Genomic DNA, 23,976 nt, shown 5'->3' with positions numbered 1-23,976 from the left:
AGAGGCACACACAAACAAACACACAAACACACACACAAACGCACAGAGGCACACACAAACGCACAGAGGCACACACACTTACACAATCACCCCTTCCCGGCAGAGCCCGCCCCAAACCCAGCCAGCCCAGCCTGGCCCTGCGGGCGGGGTCACAGAGGGGGCGTTGCTCCGGGGGGGGGGGGGGGATCCGCGCACACCCCGCCCTTGCCTGTGTCCCCCCGCCCTCCCGCCTCTCCCGGGTCCCCCCCGTCCCGCCGCTCCCGCACCCCCGCTCCCGCGAGCCCCCCGCGCTCCCCTCCCGCCCCGGGACCCCCGCGCCGGCTCCCCCGCGTCCCCCCGGCCCCGCTCCCCTCGGTCACCGGTGCAGCAGAGCCGGGCGCTCAGGTACCGCCGCCGCTCGGGCCCGGAGCCGCCGCTCAGCCAGTCCCCACCGGGACCGGACATGGCCGCGCCGCTCCACCGGACGGGACCGGACGGGACCCACCATCCACCGACACACCGACGGACCCACGGCCGGGACCGACCAGCGGCACCGGGCGGACGGGACGGGCCGGGGGGGGGGAGAAACGGGCGGGACCCGCCCCGCTCCGCCCCGCCCTCCCCTCCGCTGCGCCACCGCCCGCAGCGCCCGGGGAAACCAGAGGGATCCGGGGGGAACACCCCGTCCCTGCCAGCCGGGGGAAACTCCATCCCACAGCCCGGGGCGATGCCCGGACGGGAGACCCCCTCCCGCACTCAGGACCCCCGTGCTTGGGCTCTGCACCCCACACAGCCGGGACCCCGCGCTCCCCTTCCCGCCCCGCCCGGAGCCCCCAGGACCACCCGGTTCTGCAGTCACGGGGCACCCCGACATCGCCAGCAGCCGCGTCCCGGCCCCTCCGCACACTCAGAGCTCCCGGGGGTGGGGGCGGCTTGCGCCCCCCGGCACGAACCGCTGGCTCCAGCACCCGTTCCTCCCGGCTTCCTCTCCCCGCGGGGGTCCCCGTGCCAAGGGCAGCCCTCAGCGTGTTTTCCCCTGGGGGTTTTCCCCACCGACGCCCCCCAGGCTGCCGGGACCCCCCTGTGCCCCCGCCCCGCGGTCGGACGAGCCCTCCAGCACACGCAGGGCCGGATCTGTTTGTGCTGGGAAGGGGCCTGCGGCGGGGACGGGGGTCCTGGGGGATGCCACGGCACCCCGATGTGCCCCAAACCCCCCGGCCCGCAGGTCACCTTCTCGCGGCCCGCAGCAGCAGCAGAGCGAGAAGCCCATGGCGCGGCCCGGCCCGGCGCCCCCCGCCCCGCTCGGCGTCCGGCCGCTTCTGGTGGGAGTGCGGCGGAATCCCGGAGCGCGGCCAGAGCGCGGCCAGTGACTCACACAGCCCACGGCCTCCGCCAGCCCGGCTCCTCCTGCTCCGGGCAGCGCGGAGCCCAGCCCCGGCCGCTCTGCTGGGACCCCCCGGCGCCGCAGGGCGGTGGGCAGAGCGCAGCTGGGACACGGCTGGAGGGGCTGGAACCACCAGGCATGGCACGGCACGGCATGGCACGGCACGGCACGGCACAGGAGCCCCGGGCAGGGAGGCTCTGAGGTGGTCTGAGTGGTCTGAGGTCGGCGTGGCAGCGCCCTGGGCACTGAGTGGGCTGTTGGAGCAAGGCACATCCCTGCTGCGGGGAGCACGGGGGTCTCGGGGGGTCTCGGGGGGCTTGGGGGAGGGTCTAGCGTCAAAACCCAGCATGGCACAAGCCGGCCAGGATGAACCAGGCCAGCAGCAAGGCCCGGGAGTGGGGGCTGGGCACGGCACGGCACGGCACGGCACGGCGTGGCACGGTGCCGACGCACGGCTCAGCCCCACGGCAGCGGCAGCGCCGCATCTGTGCGGCGGAGATAAGGAGCCGGGGGGGGCGGCGGGGGGGGGGGCCGAGCCGGGGCGATAGCAGCCGGCCAGCGGGGAACACCGCCTGGAACGGGACGCGTGTCCCGTGGGATGCGCCCGCCACGCCCGCCACGCTTCCCGCACGCTGCCGGGGCTCCGGCACGCTTCCCACGGCTCCGGGACGCTTCCCACGGCTGCGCCGCGGAGGACGTGGGACAGCGGCGGGAAGAGCTTCCCCACGGCCGCCAGAGGCTGTGCCGGAGGGCGGAGGCCGTGCCGGGGGGGGCCCCGCGCCGGGGATGCCGCTGGTTGCCAGCCACGGCCCCTCGAGGCCGGTGAGTCACTGCTGCGGCCAGGAGCGACATCCAGCAGCGCTCCCGGCCTGGCACAGCCAGAGCCGCCAGCGCGGTGGAAAAGCTGAGTGGAGCGGAAAGGGGGACACGGGGGGGGGTTCCCAAACCTCTGGGGCCCCCACCCGCCCGCTGCCGCCACGTCTCTGGCAGCCTTGGAAACCGGAGCGGAGCCAAACAAACAGCGGCATCCTGCTGCCAAAACCAGCCGGCGCCGCCAGCAGGCTGCCAAGCCGTGCCTCGCCCGCCCGAGCTTCCTCAGCCTTCTGCCCCCCAGCCCTCTGCCTCCCAGCCCCGCGGGCACGGGCGTGCAGAGCCGGACGGGGGTTCCGCTTCAGCTGTCCCCCGAAAACACCTGCCTCGGCACTGTGCCACGAGTGACACCGCGAGCAGCTGGCACAGCCCCTCGTGGGCACCGGGACACCCACCGTGGGCACCGGGCAGTATTTATGAGCACCAGGAAATGCACCACAGACACCGGGAAGCCCGGTGGGCACCGGGACACCCACCGTGGGCACCATGAAACACACCACAGACACCGGGAAGCATTTATGGGCACGGGGAAATGCACCGTGGGCTCCAGGAAGCCCCTCGTGGGCACCGGGAAATGCACCACGGACACCGGGCAGCATTTGTGGGCACCGGGAAATGCACCGTGGGCTCCGGGAAATGCACCATAGACACCGGGCAGCCCCTCGTGGGCACCGGGACACCCACCGTGGGCACCGGGCAGTATTTACGGGCACCGGGAAACGCACCACGGACACCGGGCAGCATTTATGGGCACGGGGAAATGCACCACAGACACCGGGAAGCCCCTCGTGGGCACCGGGAAATGCACCGTGGGCTCCGGGCAGCATTTGTGGGCACCGGGAAATGCACCGTGGGCTCCGGGCAGCATTTGTGGGCACCGGGACACCCACTGTGGGCACCGGGCAGTATTTATGGGCACGGGGAAATGCACCACAGACACCGGGAAGCCCCTCGTGGGCACCGGGAAATGCACCGTGGGCACCGGGAAGCCCCTTTTTGGGCACCGGGAAATGCACCGTGGGCACCGGGCAGCCCCTTCCCCCCCAGGGGGGTTTCACGAACAGCTCTAAACCGAACCCCCCTGCCCCGGCGCGGCGCAGCGGAGCGCGGGCAGCCCCGGGGGCACCCCCCGAGCCCCGCGGGACGGCGGAGCGCAGCCCTCAGCACCGCCCAGCGCAGCCGATGCTGCCGGAGCCCCCCGGGAGCTCCCAGCTCGGGGGGGGTCGCGGCGCGGCGCGGTGATGAGCCCCGGCAGGTGCGACCTTGGGGGTGTCCTTCGGGCTGGAGCCGCGCCAGGGACAGCGGCCCCCCCCGGCCGGGAGCAGCGGGGGCTCCGGGCCGGCCAAGGTGCCCTGCCCGCCTTATCTGGCACCGGCACCGGCAACGGCACCGGCCGCGGGCTCGGCGGTGGATTCCCAGCGCGGCGGCCGCGGGAGCGGAGCCATCCCGGAGCGGCGGCGGCCGCGTGACGGTGCCCGGTGCCGCACGCCGACCGACGGAAGCCGCAGCCAACGCCCTGGAAAGCGCCCGGGGGGAGGGCTGGGGCCGCCGGCGCAGCCCCGGCAGCTCGGATGCAGGTGGCAGCGGCCGCGCCGGGGGTCTCACAGGACCCCCAGACACCGCCGTGCCCCTTTCGGCCCTTCCCGGCCCCCTCCGCCGCCAGATCCCCGTCCCCAAAGGTGCTCGGCACCTCCACGCCTGGGGATGGGGATGCTGCGGGAGGGCTCGGGCAGCCAGCTCAGCGCCGGGGAGCTCCCACACCCCAAAAAGTGCCAGAGTGGACGACGGGGTGGGCACGGGCCGGCGGCACCGGGGGGCACACTCTGCCCGTGCTGAGTCACCCTCGGGACCATCGCTGCCCCGCTGGGGTACCGCTCCCCCCGGGATGCTCCCCCGCGGCAGGTGACGCCCCCCCGAACCCCGGGCAGCACGGCTCCCCCCTTATCCCCCACCCCACGGTGGGTGCGTCCCCCCCGGATCCCCGCAGGACCCCCCAGCCACCCGGGACCCGGCGGGGCTGCCGGTGTCGTGTGGCTCCCCCCGCGCCCGGTGGGGTGGGCGGGGCGAGGGGCCGAGCCGAGCGCGGCGCGGGGGGGGGCCCGAGCGGAGCCCAACTCACCGGTGCCCCCCGGCTCGTCCCGCTGCCGCCGCCAGTACCAGACCAGGGCGAGGGATGCCGCGTGCCCCGCCGCCACCAGCGACGGGAACAGGGACCCGGTGTCCTCCATCGGGGACACGGCACCGGCCGGGCTCGGCGGGTCAGGGACGAACCAGCGCCCGCCCCCACGGGGCAGCGCCCTCTCCGCCTTAACCCCTCCCGAACCGCGCCGCGGAGACGCCTCCTCCGTGCCCGCCGCACCGGCAGGGCCCCCCCCGTGTCCCCCCCCCATCCCGCGTCCCCCCCCCCCGCCTCGGAGTGTCCCCTTCATCCCGGCTTTTTATATCCCGGGACAACGCGCCCCGGCGGCGCCAGCGCCCCCCCCCCCCCCCGCCCCGTTCCCGTCCTTCCCGCAGCCCCACCGGTCTCACCCACCCGGTACGACCTTCATGGGCAGGCAGGGTGCGGGCAGGTGCGGGCAGGGCGCGGACAGGTGCGGAGCGCGGAGCGAGGGCGCAGCGCGGCTCCGCCGGTGGCGGCGGGGGCTGCGGGGGGGGGGGCGGGCAGGGAGCGGGTGTCGATATAAATAACCGGGGCCCGTCACCGAGCCCGAGTTAGAACATGACACGGCCGGGGGCGGGACGGGGCGACCGCGGCGGCGCCCCAGGACCCCCGGACCCCCCGGCACCGGGCCGGGTGGTGACCGGCACCTCGGGGGGAGCCGTGACGTCGAGACTGAGAGCCCCGCCGCCGAAGGAGGCCGCCCCACCGGGCAGGGGGGAAATGGGGTCTCTGGGAGGTCCCGGGATCTCCCCCGCCCCGCGGGGACCCCGCAACCCCCGCCGCCGGCGCGACCCCGTCCCCGCAAGCCGGGGCTCCAGGCCGGGTTTTCCGGCAGCGGCTCTCGGGGCAGAGGGAAAGCCCGGAGCCGGATCCGCCGGCGGGACCGGACGGGACGGCCGGGGCTCCGCGATCGCGCCCCACGCCAGGGTCGGGGGGAGCCCGCGGCCCCGGAGCCCAGCGCGGGATGCGACCCCCGCGCCAGAGCTCCGGGGAGCCCCTCCCGGCCCCACGGGACGCGGGTGCCGCCCGCGCAGGACCCGCACCCCCGGGGCAGCAGCGCCGCGGGCCCGGCCCCCCCCCGGCCGGTGACTCACGGCGCTGGCAGGGACCGGGCAGGCGCCTCCAGGCTGGAAACTTGGACCGGAGGCGGCTGCCCACGGCCACGGGCTGACTCAGAGCCCGGGGGGGATCGGGGGGGGGCCCCTCGCCGCCGCCTCGGAGCGACACCGCAGCTGCCCCGCCCGGGGGGGGTGGGACACCGGACGCCCCGCACCCCCGCCGGGTCCAGCTGCCGCCGATCGTGTGTCGGGATCGCGTGTCGCCAGGGAGGAGGGGCTGGGGACCCCCCGCCGCAGCCCCCTCCCCAGCAGCACTGCCCGCCCCAGCTGCCGCCGTCTGTCCGACCCACCCCAGGCGCCGTGGGGACCTCGGGGCGCAAAATCTCCGCGGAATGTCCCCCCCCGCCGCCACGGCACCCCTGAAGCGCTGCTCCCCACGGCACGGGCACCCCACGGCACGTCACCCCCCCGCCACGGTGGAGCCCGGGAGGGTGGCAGCAATGCCACCCGGGTCCCGTCACACCCCGCCGGCCTCTCGGGACCCCGGGAAGCCACCCCACTGCACCCCAGCCCCCCGCGATCCCCCAGCGACCACTCCTGCCCAGAGCATCCCCCTGGGGTCAGGGGGGCACGGCGAGGAGCCCCCAGTGCCCCCCTCCCTCCCCAGACAGCGCAGGGGCCTGCAGGCACCCCCCACCCCATCCTCGGCTAGGAAGTGGAGGGGTTTAGGGGACCTTAAGGACTGTCCTCGTCCCACACCTCCCCTGGCAGCAGCGGGGCTCGAGTGCCCCCCACCCACGGGAGAGCACCAGGAGCACCCCGGGGCGCTGCTCGGTACCTGCGGGCGGGCCGGGCTGGGGGGGCGGCCGGCACACCCCCTGCCCCGCGGCGGCGGCGGCGGCGGCGACGGTTTCCACGTGCCCCTCGCCGCCCTCGTCCTTCCTGCGGTAGAGCCGCTCGCCGGCGGCGGGACGCGCCCGCTGGGGGCCGGCGGCGGCCGGGGCAGCGGCGCGCCGGGGCTCGGGGCGGGCGGCGGCGGGGCGCGGGACGCGCTGCAGGGAGCGCGGCACCACGTCCGGCGGCAGCCGCAGGTACTGGCGCAGGTGGGCGACGCCGGCGTCCGTCAGGTACCAGTAGAGGTGCCGCCAGGCCGCCGTCTGTCGCACGAGGCCGCGGGAGCGCAGCGAGGCCATGGCCCGCCGCACCTCCACGTTGGCCACGCCGGGCAGCTGCGGGTGGGTGCGCCGGGGGCAGCCGTCCCGCTCCCCGACCAGGACGCCCTCGCGGAACAGCAGCTCCAGGATGGAGCGGAGCCGCTCCAGCGGCATCAGCATCCCCGCCACCATGGCGCGGGCCGCGGGGCTCGCTCGCGGCTCAGCACAGTCCAGCAGCGCTCCGTATGGCACAGCCCAGTATGGCCCGGCACGGCCCGGCACGGCCCGGCACGGCCCAGCTCACTACGGTCCGGCCCAGCCCAGCGCGGTCCCACACGGCTCAGGCGCTCCAGCCCAGCCCAGCGCGGTCCAGTTCGGCCCGGCACGGCCCAGCGCGGTCCAGTACAGCCCCGTATGGCCCGGCACGTCCCGGCGCGATCCGACACGGAGCGGCGCTGGCTGCCGGCACGGCGGGAGCGGCTGCGGCTCCACCCCCGGCCGGGGGGGTCAGGGGGGCCCCAGGCCCTGCCCTGACTCACCAGCGGCCCCTCCCCGGCCCCGGCTCCCGCCCGGGGGGGGCACGGCCGGACCCGCCCCCCCCTGCCCCGACCCACCCGGCCGGTTCCTGCGTGGGAACCCCCCGCGGGTCCCGCCCCGCCCCCGCCCCGGGACCGGCCCCGTGGGGTGCCCGGGGGGACCCTGAGCCGGCAGCGGGGTGTCCCTGAGCCGGGAGGGGATCCCGGAGCCCGGCGGGAGGCGGACACGGAGCTGCGGGGGTCTCCGAGGGGCACCCTGAGCCTGGGGAGCGACCCTGAGCCGCGGCTGTCCCCGAGCTCGGGAGGGCACCGTGAGCCCGGGGTCCCTCCCCTGGGCCGGGCACGGCCCCACCGGGCTCGCCGAGCATCCCCGGGCAGCGGGGCGAGCAGGTGCACGGGCACGGGCGCGGGCAGGGCTCGGCAGCCACATCCTGCCACGTCAATATTTGCTCCGCTCCTGCCCCTGTTTGTCCCGGCGTCCCCATGGGGACCCCCCGGCGGTGACACAGCCCCGGCGGTGACACAGCCCCGGCGGTGGCACAGCCCCGGCGGTGGCACAGCTGCGCCGCGCCACGCCCGCCGGGTGGCAAGTGGGGACGAGCGAGAGGCAGCTGCCACTCCCCCCCGAGCCCCCCCCGGCACCGAGCACCGCCCAGCAGCCCCCCCCGGCACCGCAGCGGGGACCCCCGGCACCGCCGTGGGGGTGGGAAGAGCCCCGGCACCGGCGACCCCCCCTCTCCGTGTGAGGGGGTGCTGGGGGGCACCCCCATCACAGAGCAGGAGGAACTGGGTGGGACGAACTGGGATGCCGGGCTGGCCCCCACGCCGGGGCGGGTCCCCAGAAGGGGAGGAAACCCCCCCTCCCCCCAGGGGTCTCTCAGCATCCCGAGCCAGGCGCAGGCGGGTCAGGGCTCAGGGATGCTGCGAGGCTGCAGCAGGAGCACCCCGGCAGCCTTGGGGGGTGGAGGGACAATCCCGACCCCCGGCAGCCTTGTGGGGATGGAGGGACAATCCCGACCCCCGGCAGCCTTGGGGGATGGAGGGACAATCCCGACCCCCGGCACCCCCATCCCTGCCAATAGGATTCGCTGGGATACACTGGGATACACTGGGATTCACTGGGATACACTGGGATTCACTGGGATTCGCTGGGATTCGCTGGGAAACACTGGGATACACTGGGATACGCTGGGATACGCTGGGATTCGCTGGGATTCGCTGGGAAACACTGGGATACACTGGGATTCGCTGGGATACACTGGGATACACTGGGATTCACTGGGATACACTGGGATTCACTGGGATTCGCTGGGATTCGCTGGGATTCACTGGGATACACTGGGATTCGCTGGGATACGCTGGGATTCGCTGGGATTCGCTGGGATACACTGGGATACGCTGGGATACACTAGGATACGCTGGGATTCGCTGGGATTCGCTGGGATTCACTGGGATACGCTGGGATACGCTGGGATTCGCTGGGATACACTGGGATACACTGGGATTCACCGGGATACACTGGGATTCGCTGGGATACACTGGGATTCGCTGGGATTCGCTGGGATTCGCTGGGATTCACTGGGATACCCTGGGATTCGCTGGGATTCTCTGGGAAACACGGGGATTCTCTGGGATTCGCTGGGATTCGCTGGGATTCGCTGGGAAAACACTGGGATTCACGGGGATACACTGGGATTCACTGGGAAACACTGGGATTCGCTGGGATTCGCTGGGATACACTGGGATTCACTGGGATTCACTGGGATACGCTGGGATTCGCTGGGATACACTGGGATTCGCTGGGATTCGCTGGGATACACTGGGATTCGCTGGGATTCTCTGGGAAACACGGGGATTCACTGGGATTCGCTGGGATTCGCTGGGATTCGCTGGGATTCGCTGGGATTCGCTGGGATTCTCTGGGAAACACGGGGATTCTCTGGGATTCGCTGGGATTCGCTGGGATACACTGGGATTCGCTGGGATTCACTGGGATTCCCTGGTGGGGAGCAGCGGCCCAGGCACGGGGGGCTGCCGCCTGCGGGGTGCCCGCCCCGGAGCTGCCCGGCCCCGGGTTTCCCAAACCCTCGGGGGCCGATGTGCCCGCACTGGCGGCTCCGGAGGCCCCAGCAGGACTCGCACAACTTCCCCGTGCCGGGGGGCAGAGCCGGGGGGCGGAGTGGGGCACGGCGAGAGCCCCCGCGCAGCTGGGGCGCCCTGAGCCCCTCACAGGGAACCCCCTGGGAGAGCGTGGGGCGCCTGCCCGAGCCCCACAGCACCCCAGAACCCCGGCGGGGCGGGATGGACGGCAGCGGCCAGGGCGGCAGCGGCTGGGGGTGGAGGGAGGGCGACAAAGCGGGGCAGGGATGAGAAGTGGGGAGCAGCAAGGGGGGAGCAAGCGATGGGGGCAGCAGCAGCAGCAGCGTGCCCCCCCCCCCCCAGCCGCGGCCCCGCACCCCCGGCCCGCAGCGGGGTCACGGCCGCGCCGGCGGCTCCCTCCCGCCGGGAAGTGCCGCGTCAGCGCCCGCCGCCCGCCGTGATCCAACGCGATGTGACAGCGGGGCCACCGCCAGCGCCCCGCCGCTGCCCGGCGCGCCGCCGCTCCCCGCACCCACCGGCGAAGAGCCCTGCCGCAGCGGCCCCGCCGCTCCGCACCTCGGGGCGGGCCGGGGGCAGCACGGGGGGCTGGGGGCACCCCACAATCCCGGCCCTGAGCAGCCCCGTGCGCCCCTCACCCTTTGGACCCACGGAAGCCTCGGGCAGGCCCCCAAATGTGGGGCGGGCAGCGCTTGCGGCAGCGGCTCCTGGCCGCGGGCCCGGCGCTGCCGTGCCGGTGCCGGTGCCAGCGCCGGTGCCGGTGCCAGTGCTGGGGTCTGGCGGGGCCGCCGGGCTCCCCGTGCCCAGCGGAACAAAGCCGCGGCTGTTTGCGGAGGGCACCGCGGCCAGAGGCCGGCTCGTAATGAGGCCGGCGCCGGCGGGGGTCCCGGTGCCAGCGGGGGTCCCGGCGCCGGGACGCTTCCCACCGTAAATCAGCCTCGCCGCAGCCCGGGCTCTGCCGGAGGGGACAGACCCGGGATCCCCTCTCTGGGGCCTGCGGCACCGCCAGAGCTGCTGGGCGCCCTGACCCTGCCGGGGCTCATCCCGAACCTTGCCGGGATCATCCCCACCCGCCCGAGGTCCGTCCCAATCCCACCCGCCCGAGGTCCATCACGACCCCCGCCGGTGCCCATCCCTCCCCGACCCTCTGTGACTTCAGCCTGAGGCTGCCGGGCTCCATCGCCACTTTTCCCGGTGTCCATCCCATCTCTCGCCGGGTCCGTGCCGGGCTCCGTTCCAGCCCGACCCCGAGGCGGCTGGCTGCGGAGCCGGGCCCCGCGGTGGCTCTGTGCCCGCTGCGGTGACACAGGGGCCGGTGGCCGCCCGCAGCCCCGTGACCGGCATCCGCCGCCGCCCGTTACTCACGCCCCAGCGCGCCGGCTCCGCAGCACGGCCCGGTAACCCGGCACCGAGCGTGCCGCGGGCCCGGCGGCACCGAGAACTCGGAGCGGTGCCGCTGACGCCGGGGCGTCCCCGGTGACCCCCGCCCTGCTGCCTGCGCTGCGACACCGGCACGGGCGGGATGCGGCGCGGCCGGAGCTCCCCGGGACGCGGGCCCCCCCCACCCCAAACCCTCCCCGGGACGCGGAATGCCGCCGGTGCCCGTGGGCCCGGCCCCGGGAGCCCTCCCGGCGCCCCCTGCCCCGGTACCTTTGAGGGAGGCGATCTCGTGGTGGATGCCCCGCGCCCCCTCCATGGCCGCTGCCGCTCCCGCACGCTGCCGGCCGGTCCCGCAGCCCCGGGGCGGGTCCGTCCCGCCCCCCCCGGCCGCGGCCCCCGCCCCGCCGCCGCAGCCCCCCGCCCCTGCGGCACCGACACCGCCCCCCACCCCCATCCCCGGCGGCTGGGACCGGCCCCGCAGCCCCCCCCGGCACGGCACGGCACGGCACGGCACGGCACGGCACGGCACGGAGCCCCCGCAGCACGGCCCCCCCAGCACAGCAGAGACCCCCCCATCAATAACAGCAGAGCCCCCTGAACCCCCCAAGAACGGCACAGACCCCCCCCACCAGTGTGCTGCCACCTCCCAGACCCCCCGGCACAGCACAGACCCCCCCAAGAACGGCACAGACCCCCCCCACCAGTGTGCCCCCACCTCCCAGACCCCCCCAGCACAGCACAGACCCCCTCCATCAAGAACAGCACAGCCCCCCCAGTACAGCTCCCTGACCCCCCCAAGAACAGCACAGACCCCCCCAGTGTGCCCCCACCTCCCAGACCCCCCCAGCACAGCACAGACCCCCCCAAGAACGGCACAGACCCCCCCACCAGTGTGCCCCCACCTCCCAGACCCCCCCCAGCACAGACCCCCCTCCCACCCCGTGCACACCGTGCCCCCCATGCCCAGCCCCCCCAGCTCCCCCCAGGCCGTGGGGCTCAGCCCAGCCCTGCCAGCAGTGCCGGGGGGGGTGTCTGTCCCTCAGGGGGGCAGGGGACCCCCCCAGCGGGCACTGGCACCAGCATCCGGGGGGGCATCCCGGCACGGGGCCAGCCGGGGGGGCCAGGCCTCAGCCTCAGCTCTGCGCGGCCACAGCAGCCCCAAAGCCAGCCGGGAACGGCACTGCGGCCACCAGCCAGCCCTGGGGACACCAAGGACGGTGGCACTGCGGCCACCAGCCAGCCCTGGGGACACCAGGAGGGACTGTGGCATGGCCACCACACTGTGGCCACCATCACCACCAGCCAGCCCTGGGGACACCAGGAGGGGCTGTGACACTGCGGTCACCAGCCAGCCCTGGGGACACCAAGGACGGTGGCATGGCCACCACATCGTGGCCACCAGTCAGATCTAGGGACACCAGGAGGGACAGTGGCATTGCCACCACACTGTGGCCACCAGCCAGCCCTGGGGACACCAGGAGGGGCTGTGACACCGTGGCCACCAGCCAGCCCTGGGGACACCAGGAGGGACTGTGACACTGCGGCCACCAGCCAGCCCTGGGGACACCAAGGACGGTGGCACTGCGGCCACCAGCCAGCCCTGGGGACACCAAGGACGGTGGCACTGCTGCCACCACGCAGCCCTGGGGACACCAGGAGGGACTGTGGCATGGCCACCACACTGTGGCCACCAGCCAGCCCTGGGGACACCAAGGACTGTGGCATGGCCACCACACTGTGGCCACCAGCCAGCCCTGGGGACACCAAGGACTGTGGCATGGCCACCACACTGTGGCCACCAGCCAGCCCTGGGGACGCCAAGGACGGTGGCATTGCCACCACACTGCGGCCACCAGCCAGCCCTGGGGACACCGGGAGGGACTCTGGCATGGCCACCTCACTGTAGCCACCAGCCAGCCCTGGGGACACCAGGAGGGACTGTGACACTGCGGCCACCAGCCAGCTCTGGGGACACCAAGGGTTATGGCATGGCCACCACACTGTGGCCACCAGCCAGCCCTGGGGACACCAGGAGGGACTGTGGCATGGCCACCACACTGTGGCCACCATCACCACCAGCCAGCTCTGGGACATCAAGGACAGTGGCATGGCCACCACACTGTGGCCACCAGCCAGCCCTGGGGACACTAGGAGGGACACTGGGAGGGACACCAGCGAGCCCCCTAGCCCCAGGGACACTGGGAGGGACATCAGGCAGCCCCCTAGTCCCAGGGACACTGGGAGGGACACCAGGGACACTGGGAAGGACACCAGGAGGGACACCAGCAGGGGCACCGGGAGGGGCACCAGCCAGCCATCTAGCCCCAGAGACACCAGAAGGGACACCAGGGACACCAGGAGGGACACCAGGAGGGACACCAGGGACACTGGGAAGGACACCAGGAAGGACACCAGGAGGGACACCAGCCATCCCCCTAGCCCCAGGGACACCAGGACAGACTGTGGCATCGTCACCGCAGTGCAGCCACCAGGCCACTGCCCACTCCCAGGGACACTGCACTGCGGCCACCGTGACCCCCAGCCACCTCCAGGGACACCTCCAGGGACACCGGCAGGGACCTGGCACGGTCTCCACCCCACAGCCCTGGTGAGGGGCCGGGGCGTCCCAGGGACCCAGCTGTCCCCCATAGGTGACAACACACGACCACCGCGCCAGGCCCAGGGCCTGGCTGCCACGGTGACAATGACAGCGGCGATGGTGGCAGTGGGGACAGTGTCACGGGGCGCTGTGCCACATCAATGTCTCTAACGGAGAGGGCACCAGGAGCCTGGCACCCATCTCGCTTCGGGGTCCCAGCGCCCCCAGCCCCACGCCAGGGCCACCAGCCCTGCCCCACGCGTGGCACGGCCCCTGGCAGGGCGGGGGTCGGGTCCCCTGGGCTCTGAGCCGCAGGGATGGCACGTGCCAGCCGCTGGCAGCGATCACCAGCCCCGACGGGCTCCGTGCCCACCGCCGCTGCGTCACCCTGCCCGGCCGCGCTGGCTCAGCCCCGACATCGCCAGCCCTCCTGACAAACTGTCACTCGGCCACCGGGCATCGTCACCCAGCCCGTGGCCGTGGCAGCAAACCCGCCAGAACCTGGCACGGGGGGACAGGGACACCCACCCTCGGTCCCCACCCAGTGAGGTGGGACTGTGTGGGGACACCAAACCCTCTGCCACCCACTGAGGAGTGACACCGAGCCCAGCCCCGTGTCCAAACCCCGGCACCGAGGAAAGTGGGGTCGCGTGGTGTCACCTGGCAAGGTGAGGTGACACGGTGACACCAAACACCTGGCCCAGGACCTGCAGCACTGAACCTGCCAGCCCCTGGAGAGGTGGCACAGCACGGTGACAATGAACACCTGGAGGGGTGGCACAGCATGGTGACAGTGAACACCTGGAGAGGTGGCACAGCTCGGTGACAGTGAACACCTGCCAGCCCCTGGAGAGGTGGCACAGCATGGTGACACCAAACACCTGGAGAGGTGGCACAGCTCGGTGACAGTGAACACCTGCCAGCCCCTGGAGAGGTGGCACAGCACGGTGACAAGGAACCCCTGCCAGCACCCACAGAGGTGGCACAGCATGGTGACAATGAACACCTGGAGAGGTGGCACAGCACGGTGACAGTGAACACCTGGAGAGGTGGCACAGCACGGTGACAAGGAACACCTGCCAGCACCCAGGGAGGTGGCACAACACGGTGACACCAAACACCTGGAGAGGTGGCACAGCACGGTGACAGTGAACACCTGGAGAGGTGGCACAGCACGGTGACAATGAACACCTGCCAGCCCCTGGAGAGGTGGCACAGCACGGTGACAGTGAACACCTGGAGAGGTGGCACAGCAGGGTGACAAGGAACCCCTGCCAGCAGCTGCGTGCCATCCTGCCCGTGCTGGGCTCTGCCGGGCTCAGCCGAGCCGAGCTGCTCCTGACAGCCCCCAGCGCACCAGCGTCCCTCAGCCGGGGACACGGGGACACTGCCACAACCGCTGGTGGCACCGGCGGGGACCGCAGGCCGTCCCCACCACCCCGACAGCGGGCTGCCGCTGCGGCGGGAGCAGCCAGACCCCCTGATGGCCGGGACCCCGCAGCGGGGACAGCTGGGACCCCCCGCCGTGGGGCCGGGGGGGCGGCCCCCGCAGGCAGCGCCCGCTCCCATGTAAGGGCATGGCCGCGGCCGCCGCCGCCCCACGCCGCGACACCGGGGCGCCCTCGGCCACGCGCAGGCACCGGGGGCACGGCGGCCAGCACCGGGGTCGGACCCGCCGCCCGCCGCCGGGCTCGTACCCCGAGGTGCCACCGATGCCACCGCCGAGCGCCGGCGCTCCGCCGCCCCCCCCTCACCGCCCGCGCCCCCTCCGCGCCCCCCGCAGCCACCGCGCAGCCCCTCTGTCCCCTGAACGTTCGGAGGGACCCCCCCCCCGCCCCACCACGCCGCCTCCGACCCCTCCGGTCGCTCCGGGGGGCGCGGGCACGGCCCCCGGCCCGCCCGCGGGCAGCGAGCCCCGGCGAGGGCAGCGGCCCGGGGGGACTCCCCGCGGGGTCGGCGCGGCCGGGCCGTGTCCCCCCGGCCCCCCACACCCCCCCGGGCCGGCCCCCCCCGGCCGTGCCGGGGCCGGCGGTGCCCGTCGTGCCCAATTATGGGAATGAGCGGCCGCGCTGCCCCGCGGCCCCCCCGCGGCCGGCGCCCCACGGCGCCCCCCGGCCGGCCCGCGGTGGGGCGGGGGTCCCGTACCCTTGTAGCGCTCCCGCACGTCCTCGTAGGCCTGGATGAAGTCCTGCTCTTCGGGCGCGGGAGGGGGCCCGGCGGCGGCCATGGCGGGCGGGGGGCGGGTTTGGGGGGGCGAGGGCGGGGGCCGGGGTCCGGCGTGCCCGGCGGGTCCGGCGTGTCCGGCGGCTCGGCGGCCCCGCACCCCGCGGCTGGGCAGGGGCACGGGACGGGACAGGGGGACGGGACAGGGGGACGGGACAGGGGGACGGGACAGGGGGACGGGACGTGCCCCCGCCCAGCCCTTTAAAGGAACCGCCGGACACCGCCCCGAAGCGCGGAAACGGCACCCACGGACACGGCGCCCACCCGCGGACACGGCACCGTGGGGCGGGGCATTCTGTGGGGCAGGGCATTCTGTGGGGCAGGGGGCAAGGGAAGTCCTCCGCGCCCCCAAAGGGGTCACTCGCGGCTGGGGATGTGGCGCTGCCCGGACCCCGAGACTGCTGACCCCGTGCGTGGGGCACCCCCGGGTGCCCAGAGGAGCGCCAGGGGGGCGAGGGGTGGGTGATAAGGGGCAGGGGTCGCAGGTGATAAGGGGCAGGGGTCGCAGGTGGTGAGGGATGGGGTGGGGGGGTCCCTGGTGCACCCCACAGCAGGCGCAGGGACCCCCCCCCGATCCGCACCCCGACCTCCCCACCCTCGCTCCAGGGGCAGAGCCGGCGCCCCCTCCCCAAATGAACGCACAGAGACCCCCCCTCGTCCCCTCTGGCTGGTGGGGACAGGGACATCACGCCCCCCGCCCCCCCCACCCCGGCAGCCCGGTCCCGGCCGTGGGCGAGCTGGGGGGGGGGGGGGACACACACACCGGTCCCATGGGACGGAGCATCGTCATCCCTAAAAATAGACATTAATGCCCCGAAACTCGAGCGGGGACAGCGGCGGGGGGGTGAGGGGCGGGGAGGGAGGGAGGGAGGGAGGCGGGGAAGGACGGGGAAGTGTTACGGAAATAGCCGGGGGGAGGGTTCTGTGCCGCGGGGGGGCTGAGTGCTCTATGGGAGGGGGGGAAACGCTGAGCGATTTATGGGGACGCACTGGCAGCTGTACGGGCACGGCGCGGCTCGGCACGGCATCCCCCACAGCGGCTTCCCTGCCCCGACCTCGGCGCAGCTCCCAGCGCCCGGTGCCGCGGCTCCCCTGGGACTCCCACGGCATCGCCCCACGGGCCTCCAGACACCGCCGACCCCTCCATCCCCCCGCGCGTGAGGAGCTCCCCCGGGTCACATCCCCGACCACCGGACACATCCCAAACCCCCGGACACATCCCTATCCCCGGACACATCCCAGACCCCCGGACACATCCCGACCCCCGGACACATCCCTATCCCGGGACACATCCCAGACCCCCGGACACATCCCGACCCCTGGACACATCCCTATCCCCGGACACATCCCTATCCCGGGACACATCACGACCCCTGGACACATCACGACCCCTGGACACATCCCAGACCCCCGGACAGATCCCGGCCCCCGGACACATCCCTATCCCGGGACACATCCCTATCCCGGGTCACATCACGACCCCTGGACACATCCCCGACCCCCACTCCAGCGGCTCATGCCGAGCCCACCAGTCGCGCCGCGGCTCCCCTGTCCCACCCCGCACGCGTTCCGGTGCCCCGGGCCGTACCTGCGATGCGGATGACGGCTCTCTCGGCGGGGTCCAGCACCGTGCCGTTGCCCGCGGCCGCCTTGGCTCGCTGCGAGCGCTGGTGCTTGCCCAGGTTCCAGGGCAGCGTGTCCCCGGCGCCCGGCGAGCCGCTGCTGCCGCTCGAGCTCTCCTCCGCCATCGCCGCCGACCCCGGCTCCTGCGACAGAGGGAAGGCGTCAGGGACCCCCGGTACCGGGACCATCGCCTTCGTACGCTAGGGACCCGCGGCACCGGGCACCAGGGACCCCCGGCACCGCCACTGTCCCCCCTTCTCGCTCCAGGGACCCCCGGCACCGGGCACCAGGGACCCCCGGCACCGCCACCTCCTTCCTTGTCGCTTCAGGGACCCCCGGCACCGGGCACCAGGGACCCCCGGCATCGCCACTGCCCTCCCTCTCGCTCCAGGGACCCCCGGCACCGGGCACCAGGGACCCCCGGTACTGCCACTGCCCCCCTCTCGCTCCAGGGACCCCCCGCACCAGAGCACCGGAGACCCCCGGTACTGCCACTGCCCCCCTCTCGCTTCAGGGACCCCCTGGCACTGGGCACCAGGGACCCCCCCGGCACTGGGGACCAGGGGCACCGCCACCAGGGACCCCCGGCACCTCCATTGCCCATCCTCTCGCTCCAGGGACCCCCGGTACCGGGCACCAGGGACCCCCGGCATCGCCACTGCCCCCCCTCTCGCTCCAGGGACCCCCGGTACCGGGCACCAGGGACCCCCAGTATCGCCACCTCCTTCCCTCTCGCACCAGGGACCCCCGGCACCGCCCCCCGGCACCGCCGAGCCCGGTTCCTGCGGTAGAGAGGCAGTGCCAGGGACACCGGGCACCGGGGCCGCAGCACCGGCAGCGCCCGGCGCAGCCCACGGCGGAATCGGGGGGCGCCCGGAGGTACCGGAACCCCTCGGGACAGCCCCGGGGACGCGGCGTCCGTGCCGAGCCGGGCCGTGCAGGGCGGTGTCGCTAGGGACACGGTCCCCGCGGGGCCACCGCGGCGGAGGGATGGGCAGCGAGCCGCGGTGAGGGCTGGTCCGGTACCGGGACCGCCCGCGGAAGAAGAACCGGAGCGAAGCCGTGCGAGACAAGACCGCACCGGCAGCGGGGCAGCGCTCAGGCGGCTCCGGCTGCGGGGCTCGGCCCGGGTTCGGCCGCAGTTCGGTGCCGGTTGCAGCAGCTCGGTGCCGGGAGTGCTCCCAGGGGAGCGGGACGGAGGCTGCCGGCGGCGGCGGGGATGATTCTGTGATGCCGGCACCTCCGCGATCCTGCCCCCTCCATCCCGGCGCCTCCGCCATCCCGCCTCCATCATCCCGGCACCTCCGCGATCCCGCCCCCGCCATCCCGGCACCTCCGCCATCCCGCTGCCTCCGCTCCGCCGGCATCTCCGTGATCCTGCCCCCAGCATCCCGGCACCTCCGCCATCCCGGCACCTCCGCCATCCCGGCGCCGCCGCAGCCCTGACACCGGCTCGTTCCCCGGGGAGCCGGCAGCACCGGGCGTTTGCCGCGGCCGAGGCGCCATTTGCAGAAGCTCCGGACCGGGGAAAGTCACCGGGCCCGGCACCACCGGGACCCACCGGCATCACCGACACCACAGCGCCCGGCCCTCCCGGCGCCCTGGGACCCCGGCGTGAGCGGCACCACCGGCACCCCCAGACCCACCGGCACCCCCAGACCCACCGGCACCCCCGGCAGGGGGGTGTAGGAGGGTGGTGGGCGTGGGGAAGAGCTGGGGGGCGGGCGTAGGGGGGCTAAGTGATGGGGAGCGGGCGGGGGGCGGGCGTGGGGCACAGCGCGGTGCCAAGCCTGAGTCACCGGCTCCATCGCCCACGTCCCCCGAGCAGCCCCTCCACCCCGGGCCTGACGCCGCCTCCCCCCACCACAGGGGGGTCTCTAGGGACCCCCCTGCCCCCAGACTGGGGTCTCAGCACCCAAACACCCCTCGTACCCCCGGCAGAGCCCTCCCGCGCCCCCCCTGCACGCCGCAGCCCCACCTCCCCCCAGCCCTGCGGCAGCCCCGCAGCATCCTCCAAGCCGCCCCCCTCCCCTCCCGGCTCCACCGGGGAGTGGGCGACGGGGGTCCCACGCGCGGGGACTCACCGAGCGCCACGATGTCCGCCAAGACGCGACGGGGGGGCATGACCGGGGGGGGGAAACGGCGCCGGCACCGGGAGGGCTCCGGAGGGGATGCGGCACCGGCGGGGAGCACCGGCACCGGTACCGCGGGGGCTCCGGGGGAAAATGGCCCCGGGGGCTCCGCCCGCACCGGCACCGGCACCGGCTCCGGCTTCGCGGCAGGGGCGGGGCGGGGGGCGGGCAGCGGGGGGCGCCTTATCTCACCGCCCCACCCTCCACAGCCGGCGCACCCCTGCGGGGGACGCACCCCCGGGCACCCGGCGCGGGAAGGATTAACCCCGGCCAGCGCTGCCAGTACAGCCAGGACCGGGAATCAACCCTGGCCAGCGCTGCCAGTACAGCCAGGACCGGGAATCAACCCTGGCCAGCGCTACCAGTACAGCCAGGACCGGGAATCAACCCTGGCCAGTGCTCCCAGCACAGCCAGAACCAGGAATCAACCCTGGCCAGTGCTCCCAGTACAGCCAGGACCAGCGGCCAGTGCTCCCAGTACAGCCAGGACCAGGAATCAACCCTGGCCAGTGCTCCCAGTACAGCCAGGAGCAGGAATCAATCCTGGCCAGCGCTACCAGTACAGCCAGGACCGGGAACCAGCCCCGGCCAGTGCTCCCAGTACAGCCAGGAGCAGGAATCAATCCTGGCCAGTGCTCCCAGTACAGTCAGAACGGGGAACCAACCCTGGCCAGTGCTCCCAGTACAGCCAGGACCAGCGGCCAGTGCTCCCAGTACAGCCAGGACCAGGAATCAACCCTGGCCAGTGCTCCCAGCACAGCCAGAACCGGGAATCGACCCTGGCCAGTGCTCCCAGTACAGCCAGGAGCAGGAATCAATCCTGGCCAGTGCTCCCAGTACAGCCAGGACCGGGAACCAGCCCCGGCCAGTGCCCCCAGTACAGCCAGGACCGGGAATCAACCCTGGCCAGTGCTCCCAGCACAGCCAGGACCAGGAATCAACCCTGGCCAGTGCTCCCAGTACAGCCAGGACCAGCGGCCAGTGCTCCCAGTACAGCCAGGACCGGGAATCGACCCCGGCCAGTGCTCCCAGTACAGCCAGGACCAGCGGCCAGTGCTCCCAGTACAGCCAGGACCAGCAGCCAGTGCTCCCAGTACAGCCAGGACCAGGAACCAACCCTGGCCAGTGCTCCCAGCACAGCCAGGACCGGGAATCGACCCCGGCCAGTGCTCCCAGTACAGCCAGGACCAGCGGCCAGTGCTCCCAGTACAGCCAGGACCAGCGGCCAGTGCTCCCAGTGCAGCCAGAACCGGGAATCAACCCTGGCCAGTGCTCCCAGTATAGCCAGAACCAGCGGCCAGCGCTCCCAGTACAGCCAGGACCAGCGGCCAATCCCGACCAGTGCTCCCAGTACAGCCAGGACCAGCGGCCAGCGCTCCCAGTAAAGCCAGGACCAGCGGCCAGCCCCGAGCAGCGCTCCCAGCACACCCAGCACGGCACGGGTTAACCGCTCCCAGCGCACCCAGTACACTCCGCTCGGGGCAGGTTAACCCTGCTCTGCACACCCAGTCCGCAGAGGATCAACTCTCCCCGGTACATCCAGCACGGAGGGGGTTAACCCTGCCCGGTGCTCCCAGCGCACCGGGCAGGCAGGGCTGAACGGGCCAGTACGCCCAGTACACCCAGTCCAGGGAGGGCAGCTGCGACCAGCACAGCAAACACCGAGAGGGTTAACCCTGAGCGCCGCAACCAGCGCGGAGCGGCGAACCCCGCCCCGCGCTCCCAGCGAAGCTGGTTCCGCCCCGCGCTCCCGCAGGGAAGTCCCGCAGCCGCTCGGCGCTGCCCGGCCCGGCACCGGCCCGGCACCGGCACAGCACCGGCACAGCATCGCCCCAGCACCGCCCCGGCACCGGCACAGCACCGGCCCAGCACCGGGCCGGTACTGGCTCAGCATCGCCCCAGTACCGGCCCAGCACCGGCCCAGTACCGGCCTAGCACCGGCCCAGCATCGGCCCGGCACCGGCACAGCACCGGCACAGCATCGCCCCAGCACCGCCCCGCTACTGGCTCAGCACCGGCCCAGCATCGCCCCAGCACCGGCCCGGTACCGGCCCAGCACCGGCCCGGTACCGGGCCAGCATCGCCCCAGCACCGGCCCGGTACCGGCCCAGCATCGCCCCAGTACCGGGCACCCAGTACCGGCCCAGCATCGCCCCAGTACCGGCTCAGCACGCCCCAGTACCGGCCCAGCACCGGCTCAGCACCGGCCCGGTACCGGCCCAGCATCGCCCCGGTACCGGCCCAGCATCGCCCCAGCACCGGCCCGGCACCGGCCCAGCACCGGCCCAGTACCGGCCCAGCGCCGCCCCGGTGCCGGCTCAGCGCCGGCCCGGTACCGGCCCGGTACCGGCCCAGCGCGGCAGCATCCCCGGGACACCGCTGGCCCATCGGCCGCTGCCGCATTCCGAGCCCAGGGGAGCGCGGTGGCGGAGGGCTGAGATGGGAGCCTTGGCACGGCCCTGGCACGGCCCTGGCACGGTGCTCACACCCTGCCGGCCCCCAGCCTCTCTTGTGGCCGGCGAACAGAGCAGCGGCGCTGCAGCGGAGCCTCTGGACTGGCGGCTGGGGAGCCGGGGATCCGGCTGGGGACCGGGGTCAGGGCCGGGAACTGGGGCTGGGAACCGATGATCCAGAGCTGCTGCCAGGAACCGGAGCTGGTGCCGAGAGCTGGAGCTGGTACCGGGAACAGGAGCTGGTGCCCGGAACCGGAGCCGGTACCAGGAACAGGAGCTGGAACCGGGAGCTGGAGCCAGCGGGACCCAGAGCTGGTGCCCGGAAGCGGAGCCGGTACCGGGAAAGGGAGCTGGAGCGCAGAACAGGCGTGCGTGCAGCCCCCCCCCCCAGTGCGGGAGCACACCTGGGTGTGGTGACACGGGTGGACACGGGTGTGCCACCCCGGCTGGCTGCAGGCACGCCCCGCCGCAAGCACCGCAGCGTGCGCGGCTCAGGAGCACACCTGCGCGCACACACACACGCACTGCCGGGGGGGTCTCGGGGGCTTCAAACACCCCCCGTGCCCCCCGCCACATCCCCCTGCTGCCGTGGCACAGCCCCCCGGCCCCCAGCCCCCGTTCGGGCCAAACTGACCCCGGCAAGCCCAGCAGAACCGCGCCCACCCCGCGGGGCGCAGCGACCACCGAGCCCCCCCGGACCGGGCAGGCGTGAGGACCCCCCGGGACCCGACACCGGGGCGGTGCAGTTCCGCGGCCGGGACCCTCTCCCGGACCCTCTGTCCCCACCGTGGTACCTGCCCTGAGGGGAGGCTCAGACCCCCGCCCGCTCCCGCCGCGGCCGTACCGGGGCTGCCGCTCGCTCCGTCCGTGCGGACCCGGTGCTGGCGCAGCCGCTCTCGCCGCGGTCATGTGCCGGTGCCGGCACGGGCGCAGGGAGCGGATCCCCCGGCCAGAGCCGGACAAAGGGCCCTTTTCAGCGGCGCTGGGCCCCGCGGGCCCCTCGGCGTCAGGGGACAAAGGTCCGGCACGCTTGGCACCGGCAGCGCCGGGCACTCCCCGCCCGGGGCACCCGCGGGGCGCGGGGCACCGGACTCTGCAGAGGGGGCGGGCGTGCGGCCAGGACCCCTTCCCTGCCCCCCCGACCCTCCGGGCTCTCACCTCCATCCGCCGGAGCTCCCCGGGGAGCGGGGCTGGCGCCACGTGCGCGGGGCTGGCGCGGCTGGCACGGCGCCGGACGGGATCCCAGCGCTGGCACACGTCAGCGGGGCTGGCACACGCCGGCGCCGTGCCACCGCACCCTGGCCGGGAACCGCCCGTGCCCGCGGGGCCCGGGCCGCTGGTGTCACCCTGGGGCTCCCCGGGGTCAGAGAGACCCCCGGGGCTTCGCTCACCCGCCTGTGGCCCGGGGCGTCCCAGCGGGCAGCCCGGGCACGGAGGGGACGCTGGGCGCCGCTGCCTCCCCCTGCCGCTGCCGGCTGGAGGGGCTCACCCGGTGGGCAGCAGTGGGACCCACCCGGGGGCTCTGCCCACACCCACGGGCTGGGCCCTCGGGTCCCCCCAGCACAGCTCGGGGTGCAGCGGGACAGAGGAACGGGCAGGGAGCAGGTGGGGAGCAGGATGGGTGCAGGTAGGGTGCAGGCGGGGAGCAGGTGGGGAGCAGGGAGCACGGTGCAGGTAGGGAGGAGGCAGAGGTGCAGGTGGGGAGCAGGAAGGGTGCAGGGAGCAGGCAGAGGTGCAGGTGGGGAGCAGGAAGGGTGCAGGGAGCAGGCAGAGGTGCAGGTGGGGAGCAGGATGCAGGTAGAAAAGAGGCAGGGAGGGAGCAGGACGCAGGTAGGGAGCAGGTGAACAGCAGGAGTGACCAGGTCCAGCCCTGGGGTGGCCCAGAGCCACCACCCAGCGCAGCCATCCCACAGGGGGACACAGCACCCCAATCCCAGTGCTCCCAGTTGGCTCTGGGACCCCATCCAGCCCAATCCTGGTGCTCCCAGTTGGATTTGGGACCCCATCCACCCCAATCCCGGTGCTCCCAGTTGGCTCTGGGACCCCATCCACCCCGATCCCGGTGCTCCCAGTTGGATTTGGGACCCCATCCACCCCAATCCCGGTGCTCCCAGTTGGATTTGGGACCCCATCCACCCCAGTCCCAGTGCTCCCAGTTGGCTCTGGGACCCCATCCAGCCCAATCCTGGTGCTCCCAGTTGGATTTGGGACCCCATCCACCCCAATCCCAGTGCTCCCAGTTGGCTCTGGGACCCCATCCACCCCAATCCCAGTGCTCCCAGTTGGATTTGGGACCCCATCCACCCCAATCCTGGTGCTCCCAGTTG

At 73.8% G+C, this 23,976-nt stretch overlaps 3 protein-coding genes across 3 annotated transcripts in view; all 3 read right to left on the bottom strand.

Annotated features, from left to right (window-relative positions):
• LOC119698256 (NAD(P)(+)--arginine ADP-ribosyltransferase 2-like) overlaps nucleotides 1-23,976 on the bottom strand; it is a 202,465-nt gene that overhangs the window by 126,868 nt on the left and 51,621 nt on the right. The window lies entirely within an intron of this gene.
• Nucleotides 6,151-6,822, bottom strand: LOC119698259 (40S ribosomal protein S10a-like). The gene has a single exon (XM_038129974.1). The coding sequence runs from the start codon at nucleotides 6,796-6,798 to the stop codon at nucleotides 6,178-6,180; it is 621 nt and encodes a 206-aa protein (XP_037985902.1). The 5' UTR covers nucleotides 6,799-6,822; the 3' UTR covers nucleotides 6,151-6,177.
• Nucleotides 16,933-22,907, bottom strand: LOC119698261 (microtubule-actin cross-linking factor 1-like). Its single transcript, XM_038129977.1, has 2 exons — nucleotides 22,808-22,907; nucleotides 16,933-17,207 (listed from the first exon to the last, which is right to left on the bottom strand). The coding sequence occupies exons 1-2, from the start codon at nucleotides 22,811-22,813 to the stop codon at nucleotides 16,956-16,958; spliced, it is 258 nt and encodes an 85-aa protein (XP_037985905.1). The 5' UTR covers nucleotides 22,814-22,907; the 3' UTR covers nucleotides 16,933-16,955.

This window comes from Motacilla alba, chromosome 2, assembly GCF_015832195.1.
Source record: "Motacilla alba alba isolate MOTALB_02 chromosome 2, Motacilla_alba_V1.0_pri, whole genome shotgun sequence".
Taxonomy (NCBI): Eukaryota; Metazoa; Chordata; class Aves; order Passeriformes; family Motacillidae; genus Motacilla; species Motacilla alba.
This window is presented reverse-complemented; position numbering and strand designations above follow the sequence as displayed.